The sequence below is a fragment of the Calypte anna genome, chromosome Z, assembly GCF_003957555.1.
Source record: "Calypte anna isolate BGI_N300 chromosome Z, bCalAnn1_v1.p, whole genome shotgun sequence".
In the NCBI taxonomy this organism is placed as follows: Eukaryota; Metazoa; Chordata; class Aves; order Apodiformes; family Trochilidae; genus Calypte; species Calypte anna.
Genome location: NC_044274.1, coordinates 29,084,534 through 29,100,250, shown reverse-complemented (window position 1 = coordinate 29,100,250; position 15,717 = coordinate 29,084,534). Strand labels below are relative to the sequence as shown.

The following is a 15,717-nucleotide window of genomic DNA, read 5'->3' as shown; positions in this document are numbered from 1 at the left end:
CGCACGCACGGCAGAAAACCTCTCCCGGCGGGCGCTTCCAAAGGGTGGCGAGAGAAGAGAGGGCTGCTTGTTGCAGCACCGGGCCCGTGGGCTTCTTGGCAGGACCAAGGAACGCATAAGACCCCTGAACATGAGCCTCCCACCACCCTCATCCTCCCCCTGCAGGCTACAGCCGGTCGGGGTGCGCGATGCCCGCAGCTGAGGCAGCACCGGGCACGGATGCATCAGCGCTTCCGCTTCCGTGAGCCTGGAGGCCGCCGGGCGCAGCCGCGAAAAAACCTCTGTAGGTGGCGGGGGCGGTGGGGGGTTTTGTTGTTGTTGTTCGAGAGGAGGGGGCGGCATGTGGCTGCCGTCGCCGCTGCCTTGGCTACTGGTGGGTCTGCTGTCGGCCACCTTTCCCCCTTGGGGCGCTGCCACCGCTCCCCCGCGCCGTACGGAGGTGCCCGGCGGGGGTGCCACGAGAAGCAGCAGCAGCAGCCGCCTGGGCGACCTTTTGGTGTCACACGAGCCGGGCCAGCCCATGACCCAGCGCGCCCTGTCCGTGCTGGTACTGGCTAGCGCTGTCCTCATCGCCTACTTCGTGATCCGGACCGTGAGGTGAGGGCGAGGGCTGCGGCGGCTGGAGCGCTGCCACGGAGGACGGGCGGGCGAGCGAGCGGGTGGGAGAGGTGCTGCTGTTTCCTCCGGGGCACCGTGGGGATGCAGCGCATCACTGAGGAGGCGGCGGCCGGTCGGTTGTGTTGGCTGTCAGGGTCCCCCCGGCTCCTAGCTGGGCGGAGAAGTGTTCGGTCGGGCACCGCAGTGGAACCGCCCATCAGTGTAGCGTCTGTATCGGCTTCCTCTTCTTCGAGTGGACTTCTCGCTACTCACATCGATTTGTCCGGAATTTAGTTTTCTGCAGTTGGTGGGTTTTCTTTGTCCCGTTTGCAGACTTATGTCTCGCTTAACAACTAAATTTGTCCGTTTTCTTTGTCAGGAAGAATCTTTTTAAGTAAATTTATCTTTTTCTTATGGAAAGGGCCATCAGAAAGCTTGCATTGCCCGTCAGCTGCCCTTATGTTCCTCATGGAGGCTACTGTCTACATAGCTCTATACTCAGTGTGTGTCTTCTTCTCCTTGTTCTACTTGCACTTTCTCCTGCTTAAACTTTGAACTGTTCTGGCCAAGACCCAAATGTGTGATTATGCATAAAGGACATGAATTATGTGGGAATTCGATATGTACTTTTCATTGTAGTTAGATATACTTTGGTTACTGTGTCCATTACCTTCACAATTTATTCCAGAAAGGTAGGTGGAAGATCACAGTTGGTGTAGAGTGCAGTCCAAGTCAACTTAAATATAGTAAATCTAGACAGAGCAGTATTGAGCAGCCTTCCATCTTACTTTCATTAGAATGCATGTCTGGATTTTATAGTATCTTAAAGCAAGCAGCATGATCTTTTAAGCAAGTGAAAATTGACACGAGCACTTCTCAGTGTTTCAGTTTACCCTAACAGGAAACTTGCATTTGTTCCATCTGAGTAGTACTATGGAAAAGACAGGCAAATAATTAAAGGCCTCACACTGCATAAACTGGAGAAGAAAATTCTCAGCTACTGCTACTGTGTTCTGTTTCAATGTCACAGCTGGTGTTACTTCTCTGCTATAAATTCATTAAGTTTCTCTTTAATTTAATGTGCTGTTCTATAGAGATGCATGAAACACGTAGAGATTATGCAGCAAGACAATTATTTTCTCATTGTAGGATCTGCTAGAAGTACACTTTGGAATGTGTTTTTACCTTGTTCTTGCACTTACCTAGGAAGTATCTGTTTAGACTCTTTGTATTCAATATTTCTGTACAATACTACAGGTGACCTCATTGGCCTAATAATTTCATGTGGACTGTTGACACTTTGAATTGTATGACCTCTGAATTTCATAGAGTTAAGTGTGTACATTTTATCATAAAAAATTTCAGAGCTTAATTATAGCTGTATGTTAAAGGATCATTTTCTTACATTGTTGGAATAGAAAGCAGAGAAGAATTCATAGAACTTAAATATTTTAAAATAAATTTCAGGTTCAGAAGGCAAAACAGAAAAACCCGAAGATATGGAGTTTTGGATACAAACATAGAAAACATGCAGCTGACCCCATTGGAGTAAGGTGATTATGATGATGATACAACACTGTTTGTTACCAACCGTCCCCAAAGGTTTGTATATAGAAGTTGTATATACTTCTAGCAATAGAAGTCAAGGAGTGTGGATGATAAGCAGTTTCATTGAGAAAGCTCACTACTGTGTTTCATATGTATGTAGTTGGAGAAGGCATGTCAAGATCACTTGAATTTTAAATGAGCGAGAATATTGTGAACAAGAAGAAAACCACCATATCTTCAGCATGTGAGTTCCAGAGAAATGGAAAGGAAGGTATGGAATTTTTGTTACAAATACCACATCGTTATTGAAAATTATTTTAAAGTCTACAACTAGCTTTTACCTTTCTTTTTTTCTTTTTTTCAAATTTTTTATTTTGGAGGCTCTGTGATTTTTCCTGTGTATTCTCTCCTATGAATTCTGCTTGCAGCACCTTTATTCCACTTTCTTGTTGCTAAAGTAGTCAACAGTTAGTTGATAATGATCCTGGACCAGGTTTTAGATTTGATACTGCTACTTAGAAAGGTTCATATTCAATAAGTTACACTCTGAATCTATGTAGATGCAGGAAAATTTTTTATATTTCCTTGTCCTTTGACTTAAACATTACAATCTATTCACACTTAAACTTAATGCAATTCAAGCTTTAAAAAAAAAAAGGCTTTCCTTATTGAGTAATGCCATCCCATCACAGTTTGATGACAAAGTTTGATGGTCTTCTCATTGTGACAACTGCTCTCAGGTATCACAAGAGATAAAATGATGAATTCTCACAACCACATCTAGTAATTGATTCATCACTGTTTAATGTTAAATTGAATTAAGTTCTGAAGCAAAACAATCCAACAAATGCAATACATGATATCTCATATGGATTACAACTATTGTATTAGTAACTCGTATGTACTGCTGTTTATTAGAAAACAACTTTTGATACAGTTCTGGAAGTTGAAGTGAGAGGTTCAGTGTTTTTTAACTTTGTCTTCTGAGGGGGAATCTGTTAGATTAAATTCCTTGAACTCTTCAAGGAGGAGGCATGCGCAACTTCCCTGGATGATCTGTTCCAATGTCTCACTACACTTGTAGTGAAGGAATGGTGGTGAGACACTGGAATGGGTTCCCCAGAGTTATTGTGGGTGTTCCATCCAAGAGTTGAAGGCCATGTTAGATGGGGTCTAGGAGCAACCTAGTCTAATGGGAACTAGATATTTAAGGTCTTTTCTAACACGAACCATTTTATGAGTCTTAGGAATTTTTTTCAAAAGTCAAAATCACTCTCCTCTTTTTCTACCCCATACACTAGAAGAAACTAGTTGGAATCTCTTTGCTTATCACTCCTCTGTATTAGAAAATCATGTGGCACTTGTGGCTACCTCATATTACTAGTCATGTTCCAGTATAAAATATACCTATTTCATAATAGGTAATTGTCACATTATATTCAGGAATTCCCTCAGTGTTGTTCCCAGATCTTTTAAGTTCTCTTGTAACCCAGAGTATTTACTAGACATTGAGGTATTTGATGAGCAGTAAACCAGATACTTCCTCGTAAGTGTTTATTTACAGGAGTATTAAATAACCTTTTTACTAGGAATGAACATGGTAATTTCACTATTCCTCATTAATAAACAGTATTATACAATTAACAACAGTACTGTTGTATTAATCTTGTAGAGATTATCATACTTTTATATACTTATTTGGACATAAAGCATGGTTGTATGTGTGCTTAAGCTTCAAGGAGCTGTTTATGTCTTAAGAACATTATTTTATCTGATGGCACTATACTTTTAATGTAATAAATAGGTATATGCACTATGTCTTCTAGTGCAGAGGAGGTGTTAATAAATCATATTGAAATGTATGGATTATACAAGTAGACAGGTGTGCTGATTTTGTTGCCTCCTTATAAAAACTTCCAATTTACATATTTTGGACATTTTGGGAAAATTATTTTATACTTTCCAGACACCAAAATATCAGCACGTGTCTTTTAACCACACTTCTTACTAAAGCAGTCATTGTCTAAAGTTAGTTCATATAAAGCTGTTGAAATTAATGTGGTTTATAATTAAGAAGTTAACTTACATTAAAGAAAACTCTTTATAACTATAGACAATAGGCTTGACACGTGCCCTTAGCTGTGGTAAGTCCAAAAAATCACATTATTAGAGCTATGACTGGATAAAACAATCAAAACCATCAAAAACTTCAATTTGATGTATTGCACCAAATTTTCATTTAGTTTAGCTACTGTTACAGACCACAGGTTCTCATCCTACCAACTATGCCAAATGTTACAGTTTGAAGTACCTTGAAGTTTTTGGATGCATGAGAACAAAGTCCAACAACCAGGGGTCGGGTGCAAGCATAAGGTTTTATTTGACAATTAACACAAGCAAAGTGATATAACCCCATGAAGGGAGATGATAATGTCAACCTCTCAGTACAAAATACGTTACAAAAATGTGTTGGAGTAACTGAGTGATCTAACCAAGCTCAATTTCAAAACATTTCTGTTAACTTGCTGAGGAAAACTGTACAAACAAATCAGAAGTAATATCTTCAGAAGAGATTTATGACAAATTAAATAAATGCTGTTTTTATATAGAAAGTCAGTCCTTGTGACATGTTGATAGTCTGCAGTAGTTCTGATCTGCTTTCATTTTTCTAGACTAAAACAATTGTGCTTTTTTTCAGCTTTATAATCTACATGACAATATGCATATGTCCAAAATCCCTATTGGCTTTTTTAGTGTTAGCTGCTAAGTGTATTTTACTCTTTCTAGGGTTAGGCCTAGAAAGTGTGAGTATTCTTGCTGAGTGTTGTTGCTGTTTTCATTCAGAACTATATGAAAAAAAATCCACATTGTTTTCTGTTGTAGCATAAATTCAATTGTGTTGTACTTCCATTGCCATCATCACCCATGTAGCTACTCTCTGTGCATCTGCAGTCTGGGGCATCAGGAGATGTTTTAATATTGTTTTTGTTTGGAGTTTGGGGTTTTTGTTGTTGTTGTTGTTTTGTTTTGGTTTGGTTTTTTTTTTAGAATACTGTTACATATCAAAGCTTGAAATTTTATTTTTTTGGCTTCTCACAATGCAATTTCTATGTGCCAGTTGAGGTATCACAGTGTCACATTATTGCTTTTCAAAGGTAGATGTAACAAATGGTTTACACACGCAGCTGGCACAACCGCTTGCAAGACTCAAGGAAAAGTGCTTACTCAGTTTTCAATACAATTCAAGCTATGGAATGCTACCAAGAATTACCGAAGTTTTGAATAGTAAGTCAGAAGCCTTGAAAGTTTAAAAATATATTGAACACACTAAAAAAAACAGGTTGTTTGTAAGTGATCTGTCTCTCTCTTTGAGAAGCTTAAATGAATGGAGTTTTATTGCACTTTGTTGGCTATAATGTGGTAACAATAGTTATTGTAGGCAAATATATATAATAATTGTTACACCTCAGTTTTTTTCATGCTTAATCCTCAGAAACATAGGCTAAAGTTTCCCTTGGAACGAGGCATTTCAGGTTAATGCATTTTTTCTCCTGTTATAGAGAAATACGTGCCTTTAAGTGCAAGAACTTAATCTTAGAACCAGAGAAGGAGATTGCTCCATGAGAGGAAGAAGCAGCAAGAGGGTATACCATGCTGGGGAGACTAATTTGTGTATGTTATGGCATCTTTAATTTCATGCAATAAATACTATACCAATTTGTTGTATCTTTTTGTACAAAGAGGATTCTAACTGTAAAGCCTACAGAGAGAGTGAACTAAAATGAAAACGTATTTGGGAAGGACACTACTTTTAAAATGGTATTTTTTTGCTTGTGGCAAACCTTGTATGCAGTAAGTGCGGTGTACACTTTGTACACTAATTTGGCATGTTAGCAGATTTTTTTTCTTTTTTCTGCTAATAATTTTAAGTAAACAGTGTCTGTGGAGTTCTCAGAACTGTTAAAGCTTGGCTTTAGTTGAGGAGATGCTTAATCCTTTACAAGTAAAAAGCAAAACTACTTCCTTTTTCTTTGAGACTTTTTGAAACTGAATTATCATGTTTTATATGAGGTTTAGGGAACAAAAAAAAACTGTTTACAGTGTTAATAGTGTTTAGTGTGATACTTCAACACTTCATATATTTTAATTATGATCTTGTAAAATACAATACTACAACATCTTTTTGCTGTTGAAAATACTGATTACAACTACTGGGTTAATTTTTTTTGTGTGAGGTCCCTCTTGTGAACAGATGTTGCTCATTGACTTTAGAGTGCTGCTGGTGTAGTTAGAGTGGTGTAAGTGTTCAGACCTTCGGTGAAAGCAGAGATAAAGCTTTGGGTAGCCTTGTTTACTTTTGTACTCTTTAAACAATCTAGGTCAAATACTAAACTTGATGTAAAACTGAAATGAAAAAGTGACATCAGAAGCATCTGTTATTGTGAAATGTGTGGTAATGTTTACATAAATGTAATTAGCAACATTTAATTTTTTAGACAGTGCCATAAAAATTAATACCACAAGCTCTAAGACATGGAAGATTTACTTTCGTTTTAAAATGTGTTGCAGTCTCCAGAGAAGTCTTGATAATGCAAACAAAATGCTCAAATTCCAGTTCATTAAAATTACTGTGTAAATTTGCTGTGTAAATCGCTGTGTAATTTTCTGTATGTCTAATATCAAGGCATGGGTTTGCTATAGTAGTAATGGTGAGATTAGCTATGTTTCTGGAAATTCCTGTGTTACATACTATACATAGTGAAAGAAGGATTATCTTTCTGGCTTCTTCTGTTGTCTCTTTGTCTTTGAACAAAATGGGAATACCTTATTTGTATCTGAAGTTATTTTTACAGTGGTGGGGTGTGAGGAGGTCCGCTGTAGACTTTTTTAGTGCTGTACCAGACAATTTGCTGTACTGAAACCCACTTACTTCGCCGTAGTAACAACATATCCCAGAGCAGAAGCAACAGATGCCAAGTCAGCCTTTGAAGGTAATTTTCAGGTACAGTTGCCCATGCAACACATGTTAGAGTTTATTGTAGTCACCATAAATGCAAGTCATAGAACCATAGAACGGTTTGGGTTGGAAGGGATCACTAAAGATCATCCAGTTCCAACCACCCAGCATGGGCAGGGGCACCTTCCACTAGATCAGGTTGCTCAAGGCCCCATCCAGCCTGGCTTTGAATGACTAAACGTTCAGCTATTTCATACCTAGCTTTTTCATAGCTTTTTCCCAGTCACACTTGATTGAATTTGTGTATTTTGTTTAGTTTTATGACTTATGCTGCTATATAAGGAGTTTAAAGTATTAAGCTGGTCATTTAATTTTTACTAAATTATTTCTGGTTGTATTGTGTGTCTTAAGAAGCATCATTTACTTGCATAAAAGGAACTCACTGAAAATACGAAAATGTAGCACTATGTCAAGCATCACCTTGATATGGTAACATTTTTGAATACAAATTTCACTGTCCCTGTGAATAGTAACAACATGAGTTTCTGATTCTTTTAAGTGCTCAATGGTAGATATATTCAAGTTGAAACTAATTTAATAATTACTAACATTTCTGCAAGTGTATTTCTTTTGTAGTCTTTCATGCATGTAACAAATATTTCAAAGACAGAATGAACACTCAGCTTTTTTTGTCTCTTAAAGCTGTGGGGATACTGAGAATATAAAGTCCTTTAAGATATCAGCCATAGGAAAAGGTTATATTGAGAAAATACAGGAAATTAGTTTAATATATTCTGGGCTTTATTGCAAATAGTAAATTATGTAGCCTGGATGTATAAAGAAGACAATTAATATATTAAATACTACCAAGTTATGGTAACAGTACTGATAAGGATAAACCTGTAATATTCCAAATATTTATGTGGCTATCTGATTCTGCTGCCTTACGCAGTTTGCAAACTGGGGATCTTCAAGTCTGTGAGACTAAACATATTTATTGTGCTTCAAAGCAATCTTTTCTATGTCTGGGCTATTAAAAGGACTATGCAAAGAAATAAAGTTTCTAAGAGCAAAATATTAATGCAAATCGGAAGAAAGCTCTGCCAAATTAGTCAGGAGAAGTATTCTAGGGTCACAGCATTGGTGAATAAGGAGAAAGCAAATTACATCATCAGCCTGGACTTGTGCAAAGCATTTGACACTGTCCCACACAGCCAGGGGAGGTTCAGGTTGGATATTAGAAAAAAATTCTTCACAGAAAGAGTGGTTAAACACTGGAACAAGTTGTCCAAGAAGGTGGTGGAGACACCATTCCTGAAAGCATTCAAAAGATGAGTAGTTGAGGTGTCACAGTGAGTGGTTTAGTGGTTATGGGTTGTAGGGAAGATGATTGAACTTTATAATCTTAGAGGTCTTTTTCAACCTTGATGGTTCTATGATTCAATGTGGAAGAAAAGAAGACCACCCAGAGGGATGCTGGCAAGCTTGAGAGGTGGGCAACTCCATGCCAACCTCATGAAGCTCAACAGAATAAAGTGCAAGGTCCACCATTTGGGGTGGGGCAGTTCCAAGGACAAATACAGACTGGGAGAAGAGAACAGACTGGGAGCAGCCTTCAAGAAGTGGATTGGAGGCACCTGGTTGGTGAGGACCTTGACATAAGCTGGCATTGTGTGCTTACAGCCCAGAAAGCCAGACATAACCTGGGCAGCATCAGAAGCAGGTCAAGGGATGTGATTCTTTCCCTCTAGTCTGCTCTGGTGAGACCCCTCCTGGAGTACTGTGTCCAGTTGTGGAACCCCCAACATAAAAAGGACATAGAGCTCTTGGGGTGAGTCCAGAAGAAAGCCATGCAAATTATCAGAGGAATGGAGCACTTCTGCTATGAATACAGGCTGAGAGGACTGGGAGAAGGGAAGGCTCTGGGGAGATCTTGTAGAAGCCTTCTAGTACTTGAAGGGCACCTACAAGAAAGCTGAGGATAGGCTCTTTATTAAGGGAATACAGCAAAAGGACAAGGGCTTTAAACTGGAAGAGGGTGGATTAAGGTTAGACATTAGGAAGAAATTCCTTTCTGTGAGAGTGGTGACTTACAGGGTGAGGTTGGCTAGGGAAGTTGTGGATGTCACCTCCCTGGAAATGTTTAAGGCTGCACAGGACTTTGAATAATGGAAGGTGCCCCTGCCTGTAGTGGAGGGGTTTGGAAATAGATGATCTTTAAGGTCCCTTCTAACACCATTCTATGATTCTGTGATTTATGATTCTATGATATGGATCTGTCCTCAAACACTTCCTGTACCTGATACATTGCAAAGCACTTAACATGACTTTTGTGAAAATGAAAATAAATTTAAATTAGGTAATCATAAAATCACAAACTGCCGACTTCTTGAAGCATTTATCTGTGATGGTTTAAAAAATATTCCATTAAAAAAAAAATCACCATTTACCCTGGGTAAATATCTCACATATTAAACTAACACGGATGCCCCATATGCTTTCTGAGCTATGAAAAAGTGATACATAGAAAAATAGAGAAAATTGTATTCTGTTTGATTTCTTATGGACAGAAAAATATCTGGGATATTCTGCATCAGCTTTTTTTGCATCTTGCAAAGCATCAAAGATGAACAAGAAGACTATAAAAATACTGAAACAAGTTCACAGATGATACACTGCTTTCAACTAACATTGCACTGAATTGTGTACTTGTCTCAGGAAACACTTTTTTAACTCTCAAGACTGGGAAATTTCAAGGTGAGTTCTAATATAACTTGCTGCTTTTCTTTTTTGGATGTCTTTGCTAATGGAATTTGTTTATGATAGTTATAAGCCTCAGTAGGAGCCCAGCTTGCTTTTTGTGTGTGTGTGTGTGTGTGTGTGTGACATTTTTAAAGTATAAACATCAGAATCATGAGTCTCTGATGTCGTATTTTGTAGAAACACATCTAAAGACAAAGATGAGATTTTCAAACATGGTTCTGCCTCTGACACATTTTGTGTGTATGGTCCCATTGTCTTTCATACAGCCATTTATTTGTAAGGCTGCATGCTCTTTAACTCAGCTGCATGGTGCTTTAGCATATCACAGCTTAAGAATTTTTCTCCATGTCCCTCTCTACCATATCATTTGTTCACCTCCAGTTATGAGTGGTGTGCCCCAGGGCTGGGACCACTCTTGTTCAACATCTTTGTTGATGGTTTGGATGAGGGGATAGAGTGCACTCTCAGTAAGTTTGCAGATGGCACTAAAAGGTGGAAGTATCAATCTGCCTGAAGGTAGGGAGGCTCTGCAGAGGGATCTAGACAGGTTTGATCAATGGGCCAAGGCCAATAATATGACTGTCAGGTGCCACACTTTGGCTGCAAGAACTCCCACCAGCGCTACAGGCTTGGGGAGGAGTGGCTGGAGAGCTGCCCAGCAGAAAAGGACCTAAAGGTTCTGATTGACAGCTGCACATTAGCCAGCAGTGTGTCCAGGTCATCAAGAAGTCAAACAGCATCCTGGCCTGCTTCAAGGACAGTGTGACCAGCAGGACTGGGGATTTTACCCTTGTGCTCAACCTTGGTGAGGCCACACCTTGCTTGTTGTGTGCAGTTTCAGTTCCCACAGTACAGGGACATTGAGCTGCTGGAGAGGGTGCAGAGAAGGGCAACTCATCTGATGAAAGGTCTGGAGAACAGGTCTTACAAGGAGAGGGTGAAGGAGCTCTTTTACCCTGGGAAACAGCTCTTAAAAACAAAGGGGTCCAGGAGGGATGGGAATACTTCAAGGAGCAAGTCCTGAATGCACAGGAACAGTCTGTCCCTGTGTGCTGAAAGGAAAGCTGGGGGGGGGAAAAAAAGGTCTGGCTGAGCAGGGAGATTTTGGAGGAGATCAGGGTAAAAAAGAGAGCTTACAAACTATTGAAAAAAAGGCTGACTACTCATGAAGAGTTTAGGAACACAATTAGAAAGAAAATGTAGAAAGAAAATTAGAGAGATGAAGGCATGATTTGAACTTAATCTTGCCATTTCCATTAAGTATAACAAAAAGTCCTTCTACAGATACATCAACAGCAAAAGGAGGGGCAGGAAAAACCTCCATTATTTGTTGGACATGGGGGAAAACATAGTTACCAAAGATGAGGAAAAGGCTGAGGTATTTAACACTTTCTTTACCTCAGTTTCCAACAGTGAGACAGTTGTCCTGAGGACAGCTGCTTCTGGAGATCTTAGAGAGAAATAAGAATCTGAACAGCCCCCTGTAATCCAGGAGGGAACAGTTAGAGACCTGCTGAGCCACTTGGATCCTCACAAGTCTATGAGGCCAGCAGGGATCCACCCCAGTTCCAGAAGGACAGGGAATTGCTTTAAAGAATCCAACACAGAACCTTGAAGATGCTTAAGGGAATGGAAAATGTCCCTTATGAGAAACCTTATGAGGAAAGGCTGAGGGAGCTGGGTCTCTTCAGCTTGGACAAGAGGAAAATGAGGAGCGACCCTCATATTCACTGTGTGCTCAGCTACAGAAAAAAAAGATCTCAATAGCTGTCTAAGCAGCTCTTCTGTTTGTTAAGCAGTATAGTTCTGTACCTGCTAGGAAGGTAAGAGGCAGTGAATTGGTTGTGGCTGAAGAGTGTTTTTTACCTTTAGACAACTACATTCAAGTCCTGCATTCCAATTCACCTTCTGGGAGGGATGTAACAGAGACCTTGTCAAGAGAGATACATGGTGACTTTCTGATAAAAGTGCTAGTGGTAGCAATAATTAGAGTGAATTATCTTCAGGCAGTTGAATGTTCTTCCTCCTGTTGCAATAGTTAATTTCTGGACCAAACCAGGTATACTACTTCTGGATTGTAAACATGCATTCTGGCCACTTATGCATATTTTAAGGAAAATCTTTTTTTTTTTTTTTTTTTTTTTTTTTCTTTTTTTTTTTTTTTTTCTTTTTTTTTTTTTCATCTTTTAGGACAGAACTGACTTTTAGCACTAGCTATGAAAAATACAATTGACTAATATATTTAAATGTTTCAAACTCAGTAGAAAGGAAACCCCTTATTGAAGTGCTACTTAAAGCTTCTTACCAGCTTCTCTGTAAAGCTTTTCATTTGTCTGATAACATAAAGAAAAAAGTAATAAAGCAACAAAGCAGCATTCAACACTGAACTGAATACCAGAGATGAGGGTTGTGTTTGTGTTGTATGTAAATGTGATCATAACTGGCATGCATATACTTTTTTTCTCAAAACTATTTAGCTATTTCATACTGCTTTTCTGTAAATGTCTTTTCTCACTTTTTCTATAAATATGCACAGGATGTTTATACACTTTTTCAAAAGGCAGTAACTTCCAATTATATCTAAATTAATGGAACAGCTGCATCTCTGGCTTCCTTAGTTTGCTTGACAAAAGGGATGAATTGCAAAGCTGGATTTGTACATCTCTGTGTTCCCTGATCTATGGAGTGGCCCCTCAGTGATATAAGAACAGTCTTGGAGTTCAATTTATCTGAGCTGAATTGGACTTGAGAGACCTGTCCATCACTGAACTATGACAAGAGAAGAAATCCACAGTGATCTGTGGCCACTGTCTACAAGAAATCACCTGGGAACCACTGTGGAAAACTCAGCACCTGATACTGGTTTTTTTGATGTCAGGAAAACATGATAGAGTGTTGTAACTTTCTGCAGAGATACAGCGAAACCCTAGCAAAATCATTGATACCTCCATGCACAGGGTGCATTAATTTTGTGTTGAATGCATTTATAGGGGTATGGCTGAGCACTGACTGCTGAGAGGGATAGTACCTTCTGAAATGTGCCTGCAAAATGCCTGGATGAGGACTACACATTGGTGGCATTTAAAACTAAGTGGTGCTTGACAGATGCATATGTAATCGGTTTATTTACCACAGGTCTTCACATGATTTTAAAAATAACCATATTGTCTAGTAAGAATCACAGGAATGCATCATGACTTGATGCTCCTTATTGCTTGAGTGAAAATACTTAATTCTTAGCAATGTTTTTTTAAATTTACATTCCTCCAGACTAAGAATTTAGCTGAAGCAATATGCCTGGGGAGAAAAAAAAACCAACCCAAAAACCCAAGCAAGATTGATCCCATGAGGGGTTTATTTCATGCTTTAAATTGTTCTGGTCAGCATGATGCAGGATCCAAGCAATAGGGTACTGTCATAGCCTGTATTGTGCCACCACACCCTTTCCCTTTTCCCTGCCAATAACAGAGGGAAGAGGAAGTTAAGGCATTGCTGACTTGATAAGCTGCAATCAGCAAATGGAGCCTTATTTACTGCCTGAACAACATGTGTCTCTTCTATCCTGGCCACTTCAAAGGCCATGGTGATGTGCTGACATGGAGTGCAGTAGCACAATTTATTTGGGAAGACTTCTTCCCAGAATAGTCTGTGCACCAGCATACGAAGATCAAGGAAGCTGATAATGAATAATGTCAGAGAAACTATCCCATTTTTTTTTCTTTATTCACTGTATTCTGAGATGTGAACGGATCAAAGCAGAATACTATAATTTCTAGGGTGTTCTGCATGTCTTTCTGCTCTCAGTCTAATAAATACTGTAAAATGAGGTCAGAGCAATCCTCAAGGAGTATGCAAAACACATTAAAGAAAATTATTGAGTAGGTAATTTTTTTAGAGTCACCTGGTCAGAGTTGGTCACAGTTCAGCAATGATCTGTAACCCTTCACTTCTCTGTTGCTCAACTGCAGATTGTCTAGTTGTTCCAGCAAAAGTATGTTGTTCTGAACTATGATTAAAAGGAACAAGATGTTTGAGAAGAAGAGGTATCCCACATCTCACTACTAGGCAATCTAAACGGGAAATTGCCATTGGGGAGGTGGCTAACAGGACACTGACAGCAGAAGTGAAAAGAGACCCTTGTGTGCTGGCTTAAGAAACACTCTCAGCTGCAATTATTCATGTCACTTAAGTCACTTACCACTGTATAAAATAAAGCAGGTAGCAAGCCTGCCTAAGTGCATCAAACTGGACACCTCAATAGTTACTATCTATTTATTTATATATATTTATAGATTTACATATTTATATAACCTAGAATGGTATATAACAAAGTTGCTGTTGCATACTTTACAGATGCAGCTATGTCACACATGTAAGAAAAAGTTTTAAATGATCCCTGTCTAATTGTAAAATCCTACCATGTCTTTTATGGAGACTGGTAATGCACAGTTACAGATACTTTAGAAATCTTTGTCTGTGAGAAATATGTATTACTTGGTGTTGTGGACCCCTTCCCTTCCCTTCCCTTCCCTTCCCTTCCCTTCCCTTCCCTTCCCTTCCCTTCCCTTCCCTTCCCTTCCCTTCCCTTCCCTTCCCTTCCCTTCCCTTCCCTTCCCTTCCCTTCCTTCCCTTCCCTTCCCTTCCCTTCCCTTCCCTTCCCTTCCCTTCCCTTCCCTTCCCTTCCCTTCCCTTCCCTTCCCTTCCCTTCCTTCCCTTCCCTTCCCTTCCCTTCCCTTCCTTCCCTTCCCTTCCCTTCCCTTCCCTTCCCTTCCCTTCCCTTCCCTTCCCTTCCCTTCCCTTCCCTTCCCTTCTCTCTTCCCTTCCCTTTCCTTCTCCCTTCCCTTCCCTTCCTTTCCTCAAGGGTAATCCATCTGTTAAAAAAACTGTTTTCTTTGATTTTTCTTCCACTATTAACCCCTTCCTGAAACCCATTACCAGCGTTGTTTTTTCCCTTAAAACAACTGGTCTAATTCAGTTAAATATTAAAGTTGGTTACTTCGCAATTTGTGCAGTGAGTATGCACAGTGGCTAATATTTCCTCCTAAACAAGATACAGAATAATAACAGTTATGGACTGTGACACTTGGCTAAGGCAGAACATGGATGATTATACTATCAGAAAAAATGAAGTGTTTTAAGAGGCCAAAGGAAGACCCAAAGCAAATATACAGCCAGGGTCTATATCACACAGCAACAGAATGAAGAAGGAGCAGTATATAATCAAAGATCTTAATTTTCCTTTGAAATTCCTGTGAATGTTGTGCATAAGCCAAAACAGATGGAGGACAAAAGAAAGAACTTTCTGATGGATGGCAGCACTGCAAATGGCATATGTGAGAAAGGAAATGTGGCCACCCTCACTCAGCTAAAAACTTTTCTACAGACACTCTCTCAAGTCTCTAACACCTTTTAACACATCTGTAGTAAACCAGAAAGAGGTCAACATCAACTTTACCTCACCTTTTATCAAAAACATAAAACAAAGCTTCAGAGACCTTTACTAAATTACACATAAGACATCTTAGGGTGAGAGCACTGGGGGTTTTTTTGGTGTTGTTGGTTTTGTTTGGGTTTTTATCTGCCTTGAGATTAAAAAAAAAGTTCTTGTTTAAGCCTGTGTGACTTGAGAAAGTTTTTGAAATGTGCTGAACTGTAGCAGCAATAAAGCTGCTGCCTAGTCCATATCAGCATGTGTAAAGATACCCAAAGGCCCTGTTACCTTGGATTCTCAAAGTGATCTCAGGTCTAGTTGTGAAAATTGATTTTAAAAAATTATTAACAGAGAATTTTCAGCATATTTTAAAAAGTGAAATCATAGAATCATTTTGATTGGAAAAGACCTTTGAGATCAC

At 39.3% G+C, this 15,717-nt stretch overlaps 1 protein-coding gene across 1 annotated transcript; it reads left to right on the top strand.

Annotated features, from left to right (window-relative positions):
* Positions 1–247: 247 nt before the first annotated feature.
* Positions 248–5,769, top strand: FAM174A (family with sequence similarity 174 member A). Its single transcript, XM_030467582.1, is given in 3 exon segments — positions 248–597; positions 2,065–2,199; positions 5,706–5,769. Coding segments are annotated over 3 exon segments (456 nt in total). The 5' UTR covers positions 248–340.
* The last annotated feature ends 9,948 nt before the right edge of the window (positions 5,770–15,717 follow it).